We start from the raw sequence: 16,204 nt of genomic DNA, 5'->3' as shown, positions 1-16,204 counted from the left end.
GATGACAATCTGGGCATGTACCTGGTTACTGCTGCTCATTTTATTATTTTTCTTTTAAAGATATTACCCTTTTTTGTAATACAATGGTGATTATTCCCAAGTAAATGTGTTTAAAATGATGGTAGTATAAACAAAACCCATTTTATTCCTGTTGTCATGACGGTGCTATGATTGAAATGAGTTTAAAACATGAAACTGCACACTATCAGAATATTTTTTTTCTTTTTTAAAATCAGGGTTAGCAATTTCCCCCCCTTTCTAACATGTCAGGAACATAGAAGCATTTGTAAAGCATGGAATTACAGTGGTGGTGAGAAGGGAAATGGTAATTGTGTGCTTCACAATTAATTGATAGACACATGGCTATCTAAAGAGGGCCTCTTGAGACCATTAAATTGAGGATCTAAACTTTCCTACCTGCACCACTGATGCTATGGTCCATGAAAGGGCATCCCAGGGGCCATAGGATCATGTGGATCTCTCTCTTTGCCTGTATTTTACAAGGAAGAATACACCCCATTTTCAATTGCATAAGCATGAAGTAATTGGAAGCATTGTGGGTGCATTGATCCAAAGTGGCACATCTGGAACAGAAACTGTTGATGAATGCTTAATTATTATTTTTGCAATGCATTCAATTAAAGAATGGCATTATGATATAGGCACGTGTGCTAGAGATCTTATACACAGACATGGGCTCAACTAACATAAACTGTCTGTGCTTTCAGCTTATGGATGGCATCACAAAAAAACCAGATCAAGGAAACAATGAGATCAGGTAATATATTTTTATTTTTATTTAGACATTGGCTTTTCAGAGGGAAACGGAGCCTTGTCACTGAAATAGCCAGGTGCCATTTTCTGCCCCTTAATTTCTAGTGATACTCAATGCATAAGACATTTTGCCTTGAGTTCCTCTATGCCGCCAACCCCCCTTCCACTCCATTGAATTGCTGGCTATTTATGGGTACAGGACAATTTGGTGTGGTGTGGTGTCATGTATTGAGTATCCCCAGATGATATATGAGGGAAGGGGGCAGGGAGAGGGCTGAACTTTTTGGCAGCAGGCATGCATGAATTATAATTTTTGTTGCAGGTTGAATGATGGCATTTCAAATTGCATAAATAACAAAAAAGTCACAAGATATAACGGTTGTTAAAAAAAAAATGAAGCAGGGAAATTGAGCTTTCTGCTTATATAAATATTTTAAAATATTTCTTAACTATACTTGGGAGAATGAGCGCTAAATAAGGCATTGTCAGCATTGCCTATGTGTAACAGGAAACATAAAATACCAGTGTTGAAGAAAGATAAAATGCATCATCCCAAAATCCTCCCACTAGGCACCTTGAGGATGTTCTGTCAGAGCATTCTCCTTGGTCATCTTATAACTGCAGCAAAACTATGCACACCTAGGTTTCTCTGAAGTACACAGAATAGGGTATTAATGGAAAAAGATCATAATAATTGAAATGTCAAATGGCCAACACTGAAAGATGGTAGAGTCTTTAATATATTTATTCTTTGTCTGGTATCAGATAAGCAGATAGCTCTGGCAAATGTTTTAATATCTTGGAGTCTTTTTCATAATATAAGTGAAAACTGCAGGCATAACTACATGGTGCCCGTTGCAGGTACATAACACTGTAGATGGATCAAGAAGAAGTTAGTCTCACTTTAGTTCCATTCAGTAGGCCCTAGCCAGCTGGGGAGGACTAGCCTCAGAGGGAGGCAATGGTAAACCCCCTCTAAATACCGCTTACCATGAAATCCCTATTCATAGGGTCACCATAAATCGAGATCGACTTGAAGGCAGTCCAATTCCATTCAATGGGGCAAGTTAACTTAACTAACTTAAGCTCCATTGATTCCAATGAGACTGACAGCGCAGTCCTAATCAGGATTGCAATCCTAATTTAGGAGTAAGTCCCACTGAATTCAATATGATTTACTTCTGAGTAGACATGATTAGGATTGCATTACTAACTTCCTCTGAATCCAATCCTATATATCCAAAAAGAAATAAAATTGAGGCCTAAGCTTTATTTATTTATTTATTTATTATATTTATATACCGCCCCATAGCCAAAGCTCTCTGGGCGGTTTACAGCTTCTTGATCTTCTTCCCCATGGTGAAATCTAATATAAACCAGAGAGTCCAGACTTCACTTAAGGTGGAACAAAAACAGTACAACTAAGACTAAAGATTAATTTAATTTAAGTAGAATAACTTTTCATCCAATATTTCCATTTGTAACTAATATATAGTGCTCTTTTAAAAATGTAACATTTATATCCTGTTTTGAAAGGTTCATAAACAACATGGATTCAGTTATTAATATCACTATGGATGGTGTTGCATTTGGAGAAGTGACGTATTTGTCTGCAACAAACTACACAGCTTTCCAAAGAGGGGAGTAAGTATTATTGTATGTGCGTGTGTGTGATTTATTGTTTTTTACACACCTTTCACCATAAGATCCCAGGGCAGGTTACAACAATATACTATACAATTATGAAAATAGAGAATATAGTTACAATTATAAAACAAATAATTGTCTTAGTGCAATTATTTGTCTCAGTGTCAACATTCATCTGATGAAGTGGGCACTAGTCCATAAAAGCTTATATTTCAACAAATGTGTATGTCTTTAAGGTGCTCCAGGACACCCTGGTGGCTTTTGCTTCAATTGTTGTTGTTATGTGCCTCCAAGTCGACTACGACTTATGGCGACCCTATGAATCAGTGACCTCCAAGAGCGTCTGTCATGAACCACCCCGTTTAGATCTTGTAAGTTCAGGTCTGTGGCTTCCTTTATGGAGTCAATCCATCTCTTGTTTGGCCTTCCTCTTTTTCTACTTCCGTCTGTTTTTCCACGCATTATTATCTTTTCTAATGAATCATGTCTTCTCATTATGTGTCCAAAGTATGATAACCTCAGTTTCATCATTTTAGCTTCTAGTGATAGTTCTGGTTTAATTTGTTCTAACACCCAATTATTTGTCTTTTTTGCAGTCCATGGTATCCGCAAAGCTCTTCTCCAACACCACATTTCAAATGAGTTGATTTTTCTCTTATCTGCTTTTTTCACTGTCCAACTTTCACACCCATACATAGAGATCGGAAATACCATGGTCTGAATGATCCTGACTTTAATGTTCAGTGATACATCTTTACATTTGAGGACCTTTTCTAGTTCTCTCACAGCTGCCCTCCCCAGTCCTAGCCTTCTTCTGATTTCTTGACTATTGTCTCCATTTTGGTTAATGATTGTGCCAAGGTATTGATAATCCTTGACAAGTTCAATGTCCTCATTGTCAACTGTAAAGTTGCATAAATCTTCTGTTGTCTTTACTTTAGTTTTTTTGACGTTCAGCTGTTGTCCTGCTTTTGTGCTTTCCTCTTTAACTTTCATCAGCATTCGTTTTAAATTGGTACTGGTTTGTGCTAGAAGTATGGTATCGTCTGCATATCTTAAATTATTGATATTTCTCACTCCAATTTTCATACCTCCTTCATCTTGGTCCAATCCCACTTTCAGAATGATATGTTCTGCATATAGATTAAATAAATAGGGTGATAAAATACACCCCTGTCTCACACCCTTTTCAATTGGAACGCTTCCAGTCTGTGGGCCATTGTTTAGTTTTCAATATTTCTTGACAGATTTTACTCAAAATTTGGACTGATTCAGTCTCAGTAGCTTGTAGCAACTCTATTCCCGGTGATTTATTTCTTCCAAGTATTTTAAGAGCAGCTTTCACCTCGCATTCTAAAATTTCTGGTTCTTCATCATATGGTTCCTCTGTGAATGAATCTATCATCCTGGCATCTCTTTTATAGAGTTCTTCAGTGTATTGCTTCCATCTTCCTTTTATTTCATCTCGGTCAGTTAGTGTGTTGCCCTGTTGATTATTCAACATCCCTACTCTTGGTTTAAATTTCCCTTTTATTTCTCTAATCTTTTGGAACAGGGCTCTTGTTCTACCCTTTTTGTTGTCCTCTTCTATTTCTATACAGTAACTATTGTAGTCCCTACGTACTAGTCGCTGTATTGTTGCATTTAGGGTTCTGACCGTGTTTCTATCTCCTTTTGCTTTTGCTTTCCTTCTCTCTTTAACCATTTTAAGAGTTTCTTCAGTCATCCATTGAGGTCTTTATCTCTTTTTAACTAGAGGTATTGTCTTTTTGCATTCTTCTCTGATAACGTCTCTGACTTCATTCCATAGTTCTTCTGGTTCTCTGTCAACTAAGTTTAAAGCCTCAAACCTGTTCCTTATTTGATCTTTATATGCTTCTGGGATGTTATTTAAATTGTATTTTGGCATTATGATTGCTTTGTTGGTCTTCTTTAGCTTTACTCTGGTTTTCGATACAACCAGTTCATGATCTATACCGCAGTCTGCTCCTGGTCTTGTTTTTGCAGAAAGTATGGAACTTCTCCATCTTCTGCTACCAATTATATAATCAATTTGATTCCTATATTGACCATTTGGTGATGTCCACGTGTACAGTAGTCTTTTCAGTTGTTCATAAAATGTGTTTGCAAAAAACAAATTATTGGCTTCACAGAATTCAGTAAGTCTTTCTCCTGCTTTGTTTCTGTCTCCAAGGCCCCATTTCCCCACAATTCCTAATTCTTCTCTGTTCCCTGCTTTTGCATTCCAATCCCCCATGATTATCAGCACATCTTGTTTTGGTGTGTGATCAATATCTTCCTGTACTTCTGCGTAAAATCTCTCCAATTCCTCTTCTTCTGTGTAGAGCATAGACTTGGATGATGGTTATGTTGATAGGTTTCCCATTTAATCTCATTGATATCACTCACTCAGACCTTGCGTTGTAGCTTCTAATTGCTCTTGCTACATCACTTCTCACTATTAAAGCAACCTCATTTCTTCTTAATTTCTCATTTCCTGCATGAAATATTTTGTAGTTGCCTGATTGCAAATGTCCCATTCCCGTCCATTTTAGTTTGCTTACACCAAGTATTGTAATGTTGATGCGTTCCATTTCTTGCTTGACAATTTCTAACTTTCCCTGGTTCATGCTTCTCACATTCCATGTTCCTATTGTGTGCATCGTACAACTCCAGACTCTCCTTTCGCATCTGTGCGCATCAGCCTCTGGGCTTCCTTTCGGCTTTGGCCCAGCTGCGTCATTAGTCACAGCGCTACTCGTACTTGTCCTTTGTTCTTCCCCAGTAGCTCGGTGAGTGCCTTCTGACCTGGGGGTCTCATCTTCCAGCACTATCTCGTGTTGCATTTTGGATACTCTGTTAATAGGGTTTTTGTGGTAAGAGATATTCAGAGGTGGTTTACCATTGCCTTCCTCTGAGTTTGGATGCACCATAGTCTGGTGTTTCAGCTTTGACCATTCCCCCTTGGGTGCCCCTGCTTGGAGTCTAGCCTCTTGGTCTAGACTCCTGACGGCATTGCTCTTAGCTTCTTCAACACACTCAAACCTCCTCACCACGTTAAGGTGTGCATCCGAATAGGCAGGAAATCTGTGAGTGGGGGTAGGGACACACTTACTGTTGTGCTGGTTCCAGTGTGTCTCCTCTTTTCTAAAACTGCGGGCACATGACGCTAGTCAAGCTCTGCCCCTTATTACTCTAAAATCGGATCAGCTTGAGTGTTTTTTTAAAAAATTAGCTTCAGGCAAATTTCACAACTGATTGGTAATTGTCTTCCAGGTGTCACCAATGGGAATGCTTTGTTTCAGACTCAGGCAGAGACAGTGCTTGGCCCAAGACTTTGCTGTGGGCAGTCCTGAAAGGTCTGAAGTTAGCAGTAGGGAAGGGAAGTGTGGCCAGCAAAGGGCAGAGTCACTTCAAAACACAGCCAGAAAAACCATTTTCATTGCTTTTGAAGTGACTAGTGTGTCCACAACCTGGATCTCCAGATGAGGCAGCTCTAGATTTGCTGCCAGCAGCTGGCACCCTAGGTGAACCATGCAATCGGCATTTCCACCCCCAAACCCCAAGGGCAGGTCTAGGCTGAGGTTTTTGGTGAACTGGGAAATATTTTGCCCCTCTATTCAGTTTAATAGTTTTAAAGTGTGTTTATTTTAACAGAGGCATAATTATTCAGTTTGTCCACCATCCGTCTGTCCAGCCAATGTTTCCAAGATCAAATAAAATTTTCAGAATTGATTTGTACGCAACAGCTGGATGATATTTCAATCCAATTTCCAAAAAATGCATTAAAATATTATAATTTTTACTATTACAAATCCAAAACCATCCATTATACCATCCTGCTTTAACTGCCATTACCACCTCATCCAATATAGAAAGATCTAAGAAAACTCTTCAATGAACTTTAACTTGTAATTACAAAATTCTTGGAATCAAATACACTCTGTGCTCTTAAAACATTATCTTTCTTGCTTTAAGTTTTGAAAATTCAGTCACTAGTTCTTTTAGATCCAGTTTTCCAACTATTTCATGTTTTACTGACATTGTGGTAAGTCCAACAAGCCTCTCTTATACCATTGTTGGGTGCAGATATGTTTTTATCAATTTTAACTTTGAGAAACTATGTTCACCACTAGCTATGGAAACTGGTAAAGTTAAAAGAATCCAAAACTGTCTGGAAAACTGTCTATGAGTTTATTTTCACAAACAAATTTCACTACTTTTCAGGAGTGGAATGTTTCTTAAGTCATCTCTCAGTTCTGATCAGTGATCTCATTGGAGAAGAAAGGGAGCAGTTTTAACTGTTCCTTCTCTCTGCTGGTGGTGTCCCAGAGCTTGGAAAAGTTACTTTTTTGAACTACAACTCCCATCAGCCCAATCCAGTGGCCATGCTGGCTGGGACTGATGGGAGTTGTAGTTCAAAAAAAGTAACTTTTCCAAGCTCTGTGGTGTCCATATCTGGTTCTGTGACCAACTATAATGGTAGAGGGTCTAAGAGAACTGTCAGTGGGAGTTACGAAAAGCTGGTGGCCATTCTAATTTATAATTGTACAATGAAGGGAGCAGACCACACTGGTGCCTTTAGGCTCTACAATGAGGAACCTGGGCCTGTTATGTATGTGGGGTCAATGGTGCAGTGGGTCGAGTGCTGGACTGGGGAAATCCAGATTCTAGTCCCTGCTCAGCCATGAAGTTCACTGGGTTAATTTAGGCTAGTCACTGACTCTCAGCCTAACCTACCTCACAGGTTATTGTGAGGATAAAACAGAGAGGAGGAGGATCGTGTAAGTCGCCTTGGGTTTCTTAAAGGAAAAAAGGTGAGAAATATATATAATAATTTTTTTAAAGTCTGACTATAGTTGGGCTGGGTTGCAATTATTAGCCCTGTCTGTGGTTGCAACCATCTTGCTCATGCTATCATAACAAGAGGACATTACCACCAGTACAGTTTGTTTTGTGATTTTTCCCCTGTTAGATTTATGGTGCTCAAGTTAGAAAGGAAAGAATTGGCAACAATGTGGCAATGTTAATGTGGCCCCCTCCATGTGTGAACCCCCCCAATATGTGAAGCCTGGGAAAATTGCCCTCTGAACCCCCCAAAGGCCCTGATTAACACTTTTATTTTATGAATAAATGAATTGAACTGCCTTTAAGTCAATTCTGACTTATGGCGACCCTATGGGTTTTCATGGTAAGTAGTATTCAGAGGTGGTTTACCATTACCTTCCTCTGAGGCTGAGAGGTGGTGACTGGCCAAAGGTCACCCAGTGAGCTTCATGGCTGCGTGGAGATTCGAACCCTGGTCTCCCAGGTCATAGTCCAGCACCTTAACCACTACGTCACAATGGCTCTCTTTATTTTATGGACCACCTTATTTATTATAATTATAATTCATACTCCCTTTGTATGTGCACAGGAATTGAAATAATGACAGATTCAGCTAAATATCCCACTAACATGAGCCATTGCAAGGATTCCTGCTAGTGGAACATGGATTCCCTGCTCCTCCCGTTGCACCCCCCCCCAAATTGGCCCCACAGCACATGGTAGGAGCAGAGGGGTGATCACTCCATCAGTCAATCAGAAATGTTTGCTCTGACAGAATGATCTCATTAGTACTTCATATAATTGAAATAATGACATATTTATTTTATTTGTAATTTTTTCTTGCATTTGGCGCCCCCCCTTAACATGGCATCCTTGGTGACCGCCTTGTTTGCCTATATAGACAGGCCATCCCTGTTTCCAGATGAGTTGATTTTTACCCTAATAAAGCCACTGGGCTCTGAATTTGATTGAAACACTGATGCTGGATATGATGTCTTTAGCCCTTCTTGCCCTGCACCCTTTTCCTGATCTAAATAGCCCCCTCAAACTTCTATTAGTCTTATGGTGGAGAAATACACACATTGCGGACTAATAAGATGTCAGCACACGAAATGATGCTGCCATCATCTGCACCATGCCCTGGAACAATGTAAAGTCCAGGACTTTATGAGCAAATAAAATGGTAGCGGCCAGAAGACTTCTGTTGTCACCACAGGCAGAACAAAAAGTCAGTTTTTAAAAAGAGAGAAAAGATCCGAATGTGAGAAATGAATGTACTTTTGATGGATAAGTGCTGAAACAAATATTAACATTAATGACAAAAAGAAATAGGCTAATAAAATTATTTTAATTTTATTCTTTTACAACTCTACTATCTGCAATGACCACAGTCATATGGCATAAAAAACTGATGTATACTGTGAGCACAGAAAACCTTGGGGTTGAAAGCTAGCAGAGTTTTTGAAGATTGTGGGGGTGGGGAAAGTATTTTGTTTGGAAAAGTAAGATGATCGGCCATTTAATTCTCCTGAGTTGAGTGAAGTGCTATTTTTCCAGAGCAAGCCTTAGGGAGCCTCTGGCCCATGTGCAAAATTTGGCCTACCAGGCCTTCTTATTTGGCCTGCAAGGTCATTTCCCCCAAATCACACCCACCGTTCCCACACCTGACATCACCTGTAATGTTGGTGTGGAGCAGGTGGAGACGCGGCCAGATGAATTGTTTGCGCAGCTGATGCTGGCAGAAAGCAGGACCGAACTTCCCACGCACCAGTTGATGAGCAGGAGGAGTTCAATCTTGCTTACTCAAAGGTTTGGGTGTGTGAGAAAGTTCCTCACAGGGAATTCTATTGCGCACCCAAACTAAGCAGTGCATCAGCCAATGTGTGGGGACTTCAATTCTGCTTTCTGCCAGGATCAGAAACCAGCTGCAACTTGGTTCTTAACTTCCCCCACCCCTGCAGACAAACTTTGACAGGACCACTCATTATGACTGATGGCTGGGTAGTCCCGCCCACTTGTCAAAGTTGGCTTGCAGGATGTGGGAGACAATGATCTGGCTCACTGGGCCCAAAAGGTTCTGCACTTCTGTTCTAGAGTCTACTAGTTCATGGTGAGTAAGCCATTAAGGAAACATGCATTAATTGGGGTATTTCTATTGTTAAAACATTATAGAATAATATAATTCACTTTGATCATTAGTACCTTCAGTATATGATGATGCACTGGGAGAATTGTCAGAAAACCTCCGTTCCAAATTTCCTGCCACAAAAAAACTGTAGGATTAGGATTAACCTGTTAACTTCAACTGCACATGCATCTCGAGTTTGTGGGTAATGATCATAACGTGAACAAATACTGTTCATGCTTCTGCTTTTAATACTATCCATTCTTTCTAATTTAGCTTAATTTACATGAATTAAATTATCTAGTTTTTGTAGATCAAGTTCATTTTTCCTCTCTTTTTTACCCCAGAAAAAAAATTACAGTTACCAGCAATCTTCATGAATGCAAAAACAACTCTATGGTATTTGGATATGGCAGCGCTTATACTATTATAATAGAGGAGGTAAGTTGTTTTGCAGAATAGTTTTACATACAGTATGATTTAAAAATATTGAAGCACCACTGGTAGTGGAATAAATGTTTTAGGTAACAGTAGCACATCATTATACATGAATTATAATATTTTAGCCTTATTGTGTCTTGCTACCTTAATATATATGAGCCTGTGCCCCTTCAGAAGTTGCTTGACTGCAACTCCTGTTATCCCTGACCGTTGGCTATCCTGGCTGGGGCTGATAGGAATTGGAGTTCAACAGCATCTGGAGAGTCACAGGTTCCCCAGTCCTAATATATATTAAACATCGTACAGTCACTTAACAAAGTCACCAAAGCTTTGGGCTAGAGATGTACTGCTGTTATAAGTAGATGTGCCTTCATAAAATATTAGGACTGAAGTGCTAGTATAGCTGATGATGGAAGTCACAAGTAAATGCAATTAGGACAACTTAAAATAAATAACCAACTTTATGATTCAAAGGCTTTTGGTTTCAAATTAAAATATACATGGATGATCACTATCTATTGAAGACTTAAATGTCTCTAGTAGCAATAATGTAAAAATTCCACACTCTGTCCATATCCATGTATATGTGCTGTGCTCTTTTCTGCTTATGAATCCCTTTACGTGAGCAGGCTTTCCCATTCACTGTAGCAGAGAATAATATGTTCCTTCAGGCATTCCATTGTTTCTGCTGTTGAAGTGAATGGGGAGTCTTGGTGACATGGAAGCTCTGTGTGTGTGCAGAGTGAAGATCTGTAACTATCAGGAATCTCCAGACAGGTGCATTTGAGATTATTTTGTTGCTGCTGTTGATTTACTTGTTACTGTTTAATTTGAAGCACTTAAAAACATTGTGTCATGCTGAAAAAGAGCAGTTTTTTGGCAGTTACTTGTTTTTAAATGTGTTTAACTTCAGGGTTTACAATCCATCATGAGCATGTTTAACAGTCAGAGAAGAAATCTATTTTTAATTTGTGTTGGCTTTTTAAAGTGCAAAAGCACTGTGTGGATTAATGTAATTTGGCTTTCCTTTCAGTGTGCCAGCGATGGATTAAGCCTCACATATGTTGAAGATATTCAGCCCAACACAATCAGTATGGCTTGGCAAATTCCTCAGTATTTCATTATTACTTGTGCTGAAGTTGTCTTCTCGGTCACTGGACTATCGTTTTCATACTCACAGGTAGCTGACTTGCTTCACAGAGGTCTCAGTTGCAGTGGTAATCTTGAGATGTTGATAAAGTAAAGAGCATTTAGACTACTCCCAAGGAAAGACTGACAGTAGGATTTGGAAGTGGGCTTGTAGCATCTATGTTGGATTGATTCTAAGCCATTGACTGTGGCATAGTTCTACAAATTCACATTAATATTTTTCATTGGTGTCCTCATTATGAATCTCTTCTGGTATGCACAGTGCTGTATAAAATGCTTGCCATGTAGTAAAGACATGTGATCCAGTAGAAATCGATCCAGTTTAGGCCATGTGATCCAGTAAAGGCAAGCTATGCTGTTTTGCATTTTTGTATAAGTTGGATGATAACAACAAATCCTACTCTGTTCCAGAATCATTATCCCCCCACTGTTGTTATGAGCTAGGAATTTTCTGATCATTAGGAGGGCCAAACTGATGTGATACTAAATGCATATAGCAATCGCACCAAAATTATTATATTGCATACTTCTTATAAATACAATAAAAATAATTTTGTAAAAAAAATTAATAGTTGTCTTTTGGGGTGGCCCTGATATTTTTCATGCCGACTGCAATCCCAGTACCCTTCCCCAATGTGTGGATGGTATCTGCCCTGGTAAGGGAAGCTCCCATTGGTGCCAATGCAGCAGTTCTGGGAGTGTGTGATTTTTGTTGGCACTACAGTGGGGAAGGAAAGTGTTACACCCGCCACACCACACTGTGGTCCTAATGAGTAAATGGGAAACTACCCCCTGAGCCTTTCCCCCCTCTTTGGTAACCATGGGTTGAAGTCAATGTTAGTCCTACTCAGAGTAGACCCATTGAACTTAATGAACATTACTAACTTATGCCCATTAATTTCAGTTGGTCTGCTCTGAGTAGGATTTAGTTGGATACAACCCCATGGTATGATTGCTAAAGACACATTTGGCCCTTGGAAAACAAATTATAAATTGTAAATCAAATATCTGATACTGTATTTCAAAACAATGTGCAAAGCAATTAAATATCTTGTTTCTGTAGGCACCTGCAAACATGAAGTCTGTGTTGCAAGCTGGGTGGCTGTTGACTGTGGCTGTGGGCAATATCATTGTTCTTATTATAGCTGGAGCTTCAAAAATTACTGAACAGGTAAAGTTAATCTATGATAAAACTTTGTAATAACGTTAGTGCTGTAAGTTCTATATACAGATATATATTGGTGAACACTATGGTATGAGAAGAACAATCAAAGATAAGTGGCATAAAATACAGCTACGTTGGCAGAGTTGTAGTTTTTTTTAGAATACAGAACATGCAAAGACGTCAATATGATGTGTGGCAAGAAACAAATGCAACTTTGCATACTGATCCCTAATGTTAGTTTTAATTGTTAGAACCTTTGGTATAGGTTTTGTTAAGCCATTAGAGGCCTAGGACTTAGACTTTAACAGCCCCAATTCTATACACGTTTAATAAATCCCACTATGTTCAGTGAGGCTTACTCTTGTTCTTCTTGGTAAGTGTATGTGTATATAAACAGTAGATTGTGTACCCTATTTGGGGGAAATAAGTCACTGGAGAGCATTCACACTCAACATCTGGAATTTAATTTTTTGTGCAAAAGCATATGGTTATTTGGGGAGAAATTCACAAGGTCTAGTAATTTTGTATGGTGGTAATTGTGACATGGGTTGCAAAATATAACTTCAGCTAAAGGGTGTGGTAGTTAACATGGAACCCTGAGACTCAGAACTTTGTTTTTTTAATAAAGCACAATTTTGTTGCCCCCATAGTAGTAGTAGTAATAATATTGTAGAAAATGTCTGTTAAACCAATAGAAAATGGGTATCTCAATAAGGTTTTCCAGATATCAGAACTTCTGTGTTTAGTAGCAGTCACAATCCTACAAAATTGCCCCAGTCCCTGATCCACTGCCTTTGCGCATTGCAAGGAATTTGCTCCATGTCTCGACCATTGGGCTTTTCCAAAGCATGGCTAAAGCTACAATTATAGCCTTGTTTACCTGAGAGTGAGCAACATTCAATTCAATAGGACTGACTTCTGAGTAGACAAGGTTGGGATTAATTTGCCTGAACCATGCGAGTAGTACTTCCTCCAAATGGCTAACTAGCCAACGTGGATTCCCAGGGGCACCATATGGCTGCTGTGGTAATGTCTGAAGCAAGGCTAAAAACCATATAATGACTTCTACTAAAAATGTTCTGCTTTTTGGATTGATGCATAATATTGTTAAGGATAAAATAAGCAAGCATGTAAAAGAATAAGCCTTGCTGAAGCAGAACCAGCATGACTTTTGCAGGGGTCCCTGTCTCACTGACGTATTAGAGTTCTTTGAGAGTGTCAGCAAACATATAGATAGAGGTGATCCAGTGGTCATAGTGTACTTTGACTTTCAAAAAGCTTTCGACAAGGTTCCTCACCATAGATTCCTGAGTAAGCTTAGCAGTTATGGAATAAGAGGAGAGATCCTCTTGTGGATCAGGAACTGGCTAGGAAACAGAAAGCAGAGAGTAGGAATAAATGGACAGTTCTCCCAAAGAAGGGATGTAGGTGGTCTCCCAGGGATCAATATTGGGACCTGGCCTTTTTAATTTGTTTATAAATGATCTAGAGTTAGGAGTGAGAAGTGAGGCGGCTAAATTTGGTGTCGATATTAAATTGTTCAGGGATGTTAAAGCAAAAGGGGTTGCCAAGAGCTCCAAGAGGACCACTCCAAACTGAATGAATGGGCAGTAAAATGGCAAATGCAATTCAATCTAAACAAGTGCATATTGGAGCAAAAAAATCTTAATTTAATTTCTACAAATGAACTGGCGGTGACAGGTCAGGAATGAGACCTTGGGGTCATAGTGGATAACTCGATGAAGATGTCTCAGTGTGTGGCAGCTGTGAAAAATGCCAATTCCGTGCTGGAGAGGAAAGCTATTGAAAATAAAACTGCCAATATCATAATGCCGGTATACAAATCTATGGTGTGGCCACATTTGGACCCTTTTTATGGTTTTATGTTCTTATTAGCAATAGCATGGTATGCAAAAATCATTTCTAAAAGGGTTTTTCCTTATTTTACAGTGGGTAGAATACGTTCTGTTTGCATCTTTACTTGTCGCAGTTACTGTTATTTTTGCCATCATGGCCTATTTTTACATCTATGTGGACCCAGCTGAGGTTGAAGCTCAACTGGTAGAGGATGAAAAGAAGGGAGAAAAGGAAAAAGCAGTTTATGAAAATGGAACTGGACCTGTCATACAGACTCAGATGTGAGCATATACTAAAGGTTGAATGAAAATATAAACTGTCATCCATACAACTGTATCTCTAGTCTGATACCATTAAGTGCCGCTCTCTCACTGGGAAGGGATAAAGAGCACCATCAAAATGCACACACCCTCCCAAGGGTGAAGATTTGGAAGTCTGCTCTCTTGTGAAGAAAATGAGAAAAACCCAGTTCTTTCTCAGCAGAATTTGCACTTCAAAAAAGGATCTGAACGTAATTGCACTTGGCCACAATGAAAAGACATTCAAAGTATTATTTTTATACAGAACTACTTTAATTTTATACTACAGAAGAAGGCAAGTACTCCCAGATCAAGGCACTTGTGTCTCTCATGCAACATATTGGCCCAAGTGGGCTTTAGAGGCACTTTGATATGCTGCCCTGCAAACAATGATTGTATTATATACTGTATGTACTTTTCCCGTAAACACATATCTGAGCCAGTTGAATGTTCATGACCCTCGTATTGCACTAGATACCTCTTCCTCTATTTTCTGCCAGAGGACTGCCAAAACTAGCTTCAGGTGCCCATTGGGGTAGAGATGAACAAAGAGAATTGCATCAGAAAGAAGCAAAGGTGATTGAAATAAAACTTGGAAAGCAAAAATTAGCGTTTCAGTTTACTTTCTCAGAGGAAAAAGGGAGCTGGGCTTTCCATTCATTATTGTCCATGATGAGGATAGGGCAGGGGTTGCCAACCTTTTTGGACCCAAGGGCACCACATCACTGCAACCAGGCACATACCACAACCTATTCTATTGGTTACAATGGAATGCTACTTTCAAGTCTAATTTTGGAGGACGGGGAGGGGATCTTGGGGACACCAGAAAGGATTCTGCAAGCACACCTGTACTTGTGGGGGCCACATTGACAACCCCTGGGATAGGATGTTTTTATACCCATGCTTTGGGAAACACCAGTATCTTGTGCAGATATACTAATGTACAGCATACCAGGAATAGAACCACTGACATTAATTCATTTGATTTAAGTCCATTGATTTCAATGAGTTGACTCCAGGGGTAGGAAACTTATCTATCAGGCGTTCATAACCCTCTCCAGGCCACACCCTATCCACACCTGTCTCTGGCCTTGCTTTGTACCCTGAATACCTTTGCCTAGCTGGAATGTATATTTTGAGTGCTGAAATGATGCCTCTTGCTTATCTTGATGGAAGATAGAGAGGGGTGTATGAGTGTGGATAGAAACTAGCCTACAATGAAAAGGAAATGGACTGCCTTCAAGTCGATTCTGACTTAGGGCGATCCTATGAATAGGGTTTTCATGGTAAGCGGTATTCAGAGGGTGTTTACCATTGCCTTCCTCTGAGGCTGAGGGGCAGTGACTGGCCCAAGGTCACCCAGTGAGCTTCATGGCTATGTGGGGATTCAAACCCTGGTCTCCCAGGTCATAGTCTGACACCTTATCCACTACACCACACTGGTTGCTCAACCTACTTTTGCTTCTGGCCCTGCCGACCAGTGGCATGTGGATTGGCAATTGATGGACTAAGGTGAGCCCCCTCCTTTTTGTGGATGTAGAGCATGGGTGAAAGGAAGGATTGGATACACCTTAAGAAATTGCATGAGGAGATCTCAGTGTTTAAAATAGATTATATCTTACATGAGTATTACTGGTACTGTAAGTCTCTATATAGATCTCTCTATATAAGTTTATATAGATGTAGGTGGATGTATATTCTTTCTGAATCTCAGTAGTGATCAGGTGGTAATCCACGTATCTCCAATTCTTGCTCACTTTGATTACTGGCCTTTAGAAATATTATGTGTGAGAATTAGGCACTTTTCCAGTACGTCATCCATTAACAGGACTCAATTTTAAATATTATGTATAAAACCCACCAAGAGATGTAATATCAAAGCGTGGAATATCCTCTCCCAGGATCTGCATGTGTTTCCTG

General features: G+C 39.5%; 1 protein-coding gene across 2 annotated transcripts in view; it reads left to right on the top strand.

Moving 5' to 3' along the window:
* The window catches only part of SLC15A1 (solute carrier family 15 member 1), a 50,452-nt gene extending 35,570 nt beyond the window's left edge, over positions 1-14,882 (top strand). For both annotated transcript variants that reach the window (XM_061626567.1, XM_061626568.1), the window contains 6 exons: positions 729-778; positions 2,311-2,418; positions 9,721-9,814; positions 10,848-10,994; positions 12,027-12,134; positions 14,079-14,882. In XM_061626567.1, coding sequence (XP_061482551.1) covers positions 729-778; positions 2,311-2,418; positions 9,721-9,814; positions 10,848-10,994; positions 12,027-12,134; positions 14,079-14,270 — 699 coding nt within the window. In that variant the 3' untranslated portion in view covers positions 14,271-14,882. The remainder of the gene's footprint in view (positions 1-728; positions 779-2,310; positions 2,419-9,720; positions 9,815-10,847; positions 10,995-12,026; positions 12,135-14,078) is intronic.
* Positions 14,883-16,204: the final 1,322 nt, after the last annotated feature.

Source organism: Rhineura floridana, chromosome 5 (assembly GCF_030035675.1).
Source record: "Rhineura floridana isolate rRhiFlo1 chromosome 5, rRhiFlo1.hap2, whole genome shotgun sequence".
Lineage (NCBI taxonomy): Eukaryota > Metazoa > Chordata > Lepidosauria > Squamata > Rhineuridae > Rhineura > Rhineura floridana.
The sequence above is the reverse complement of the archived record's forward strand: the minus strand, read 5'-3'. Positions and strand labels throughout refer to the sequence as shown.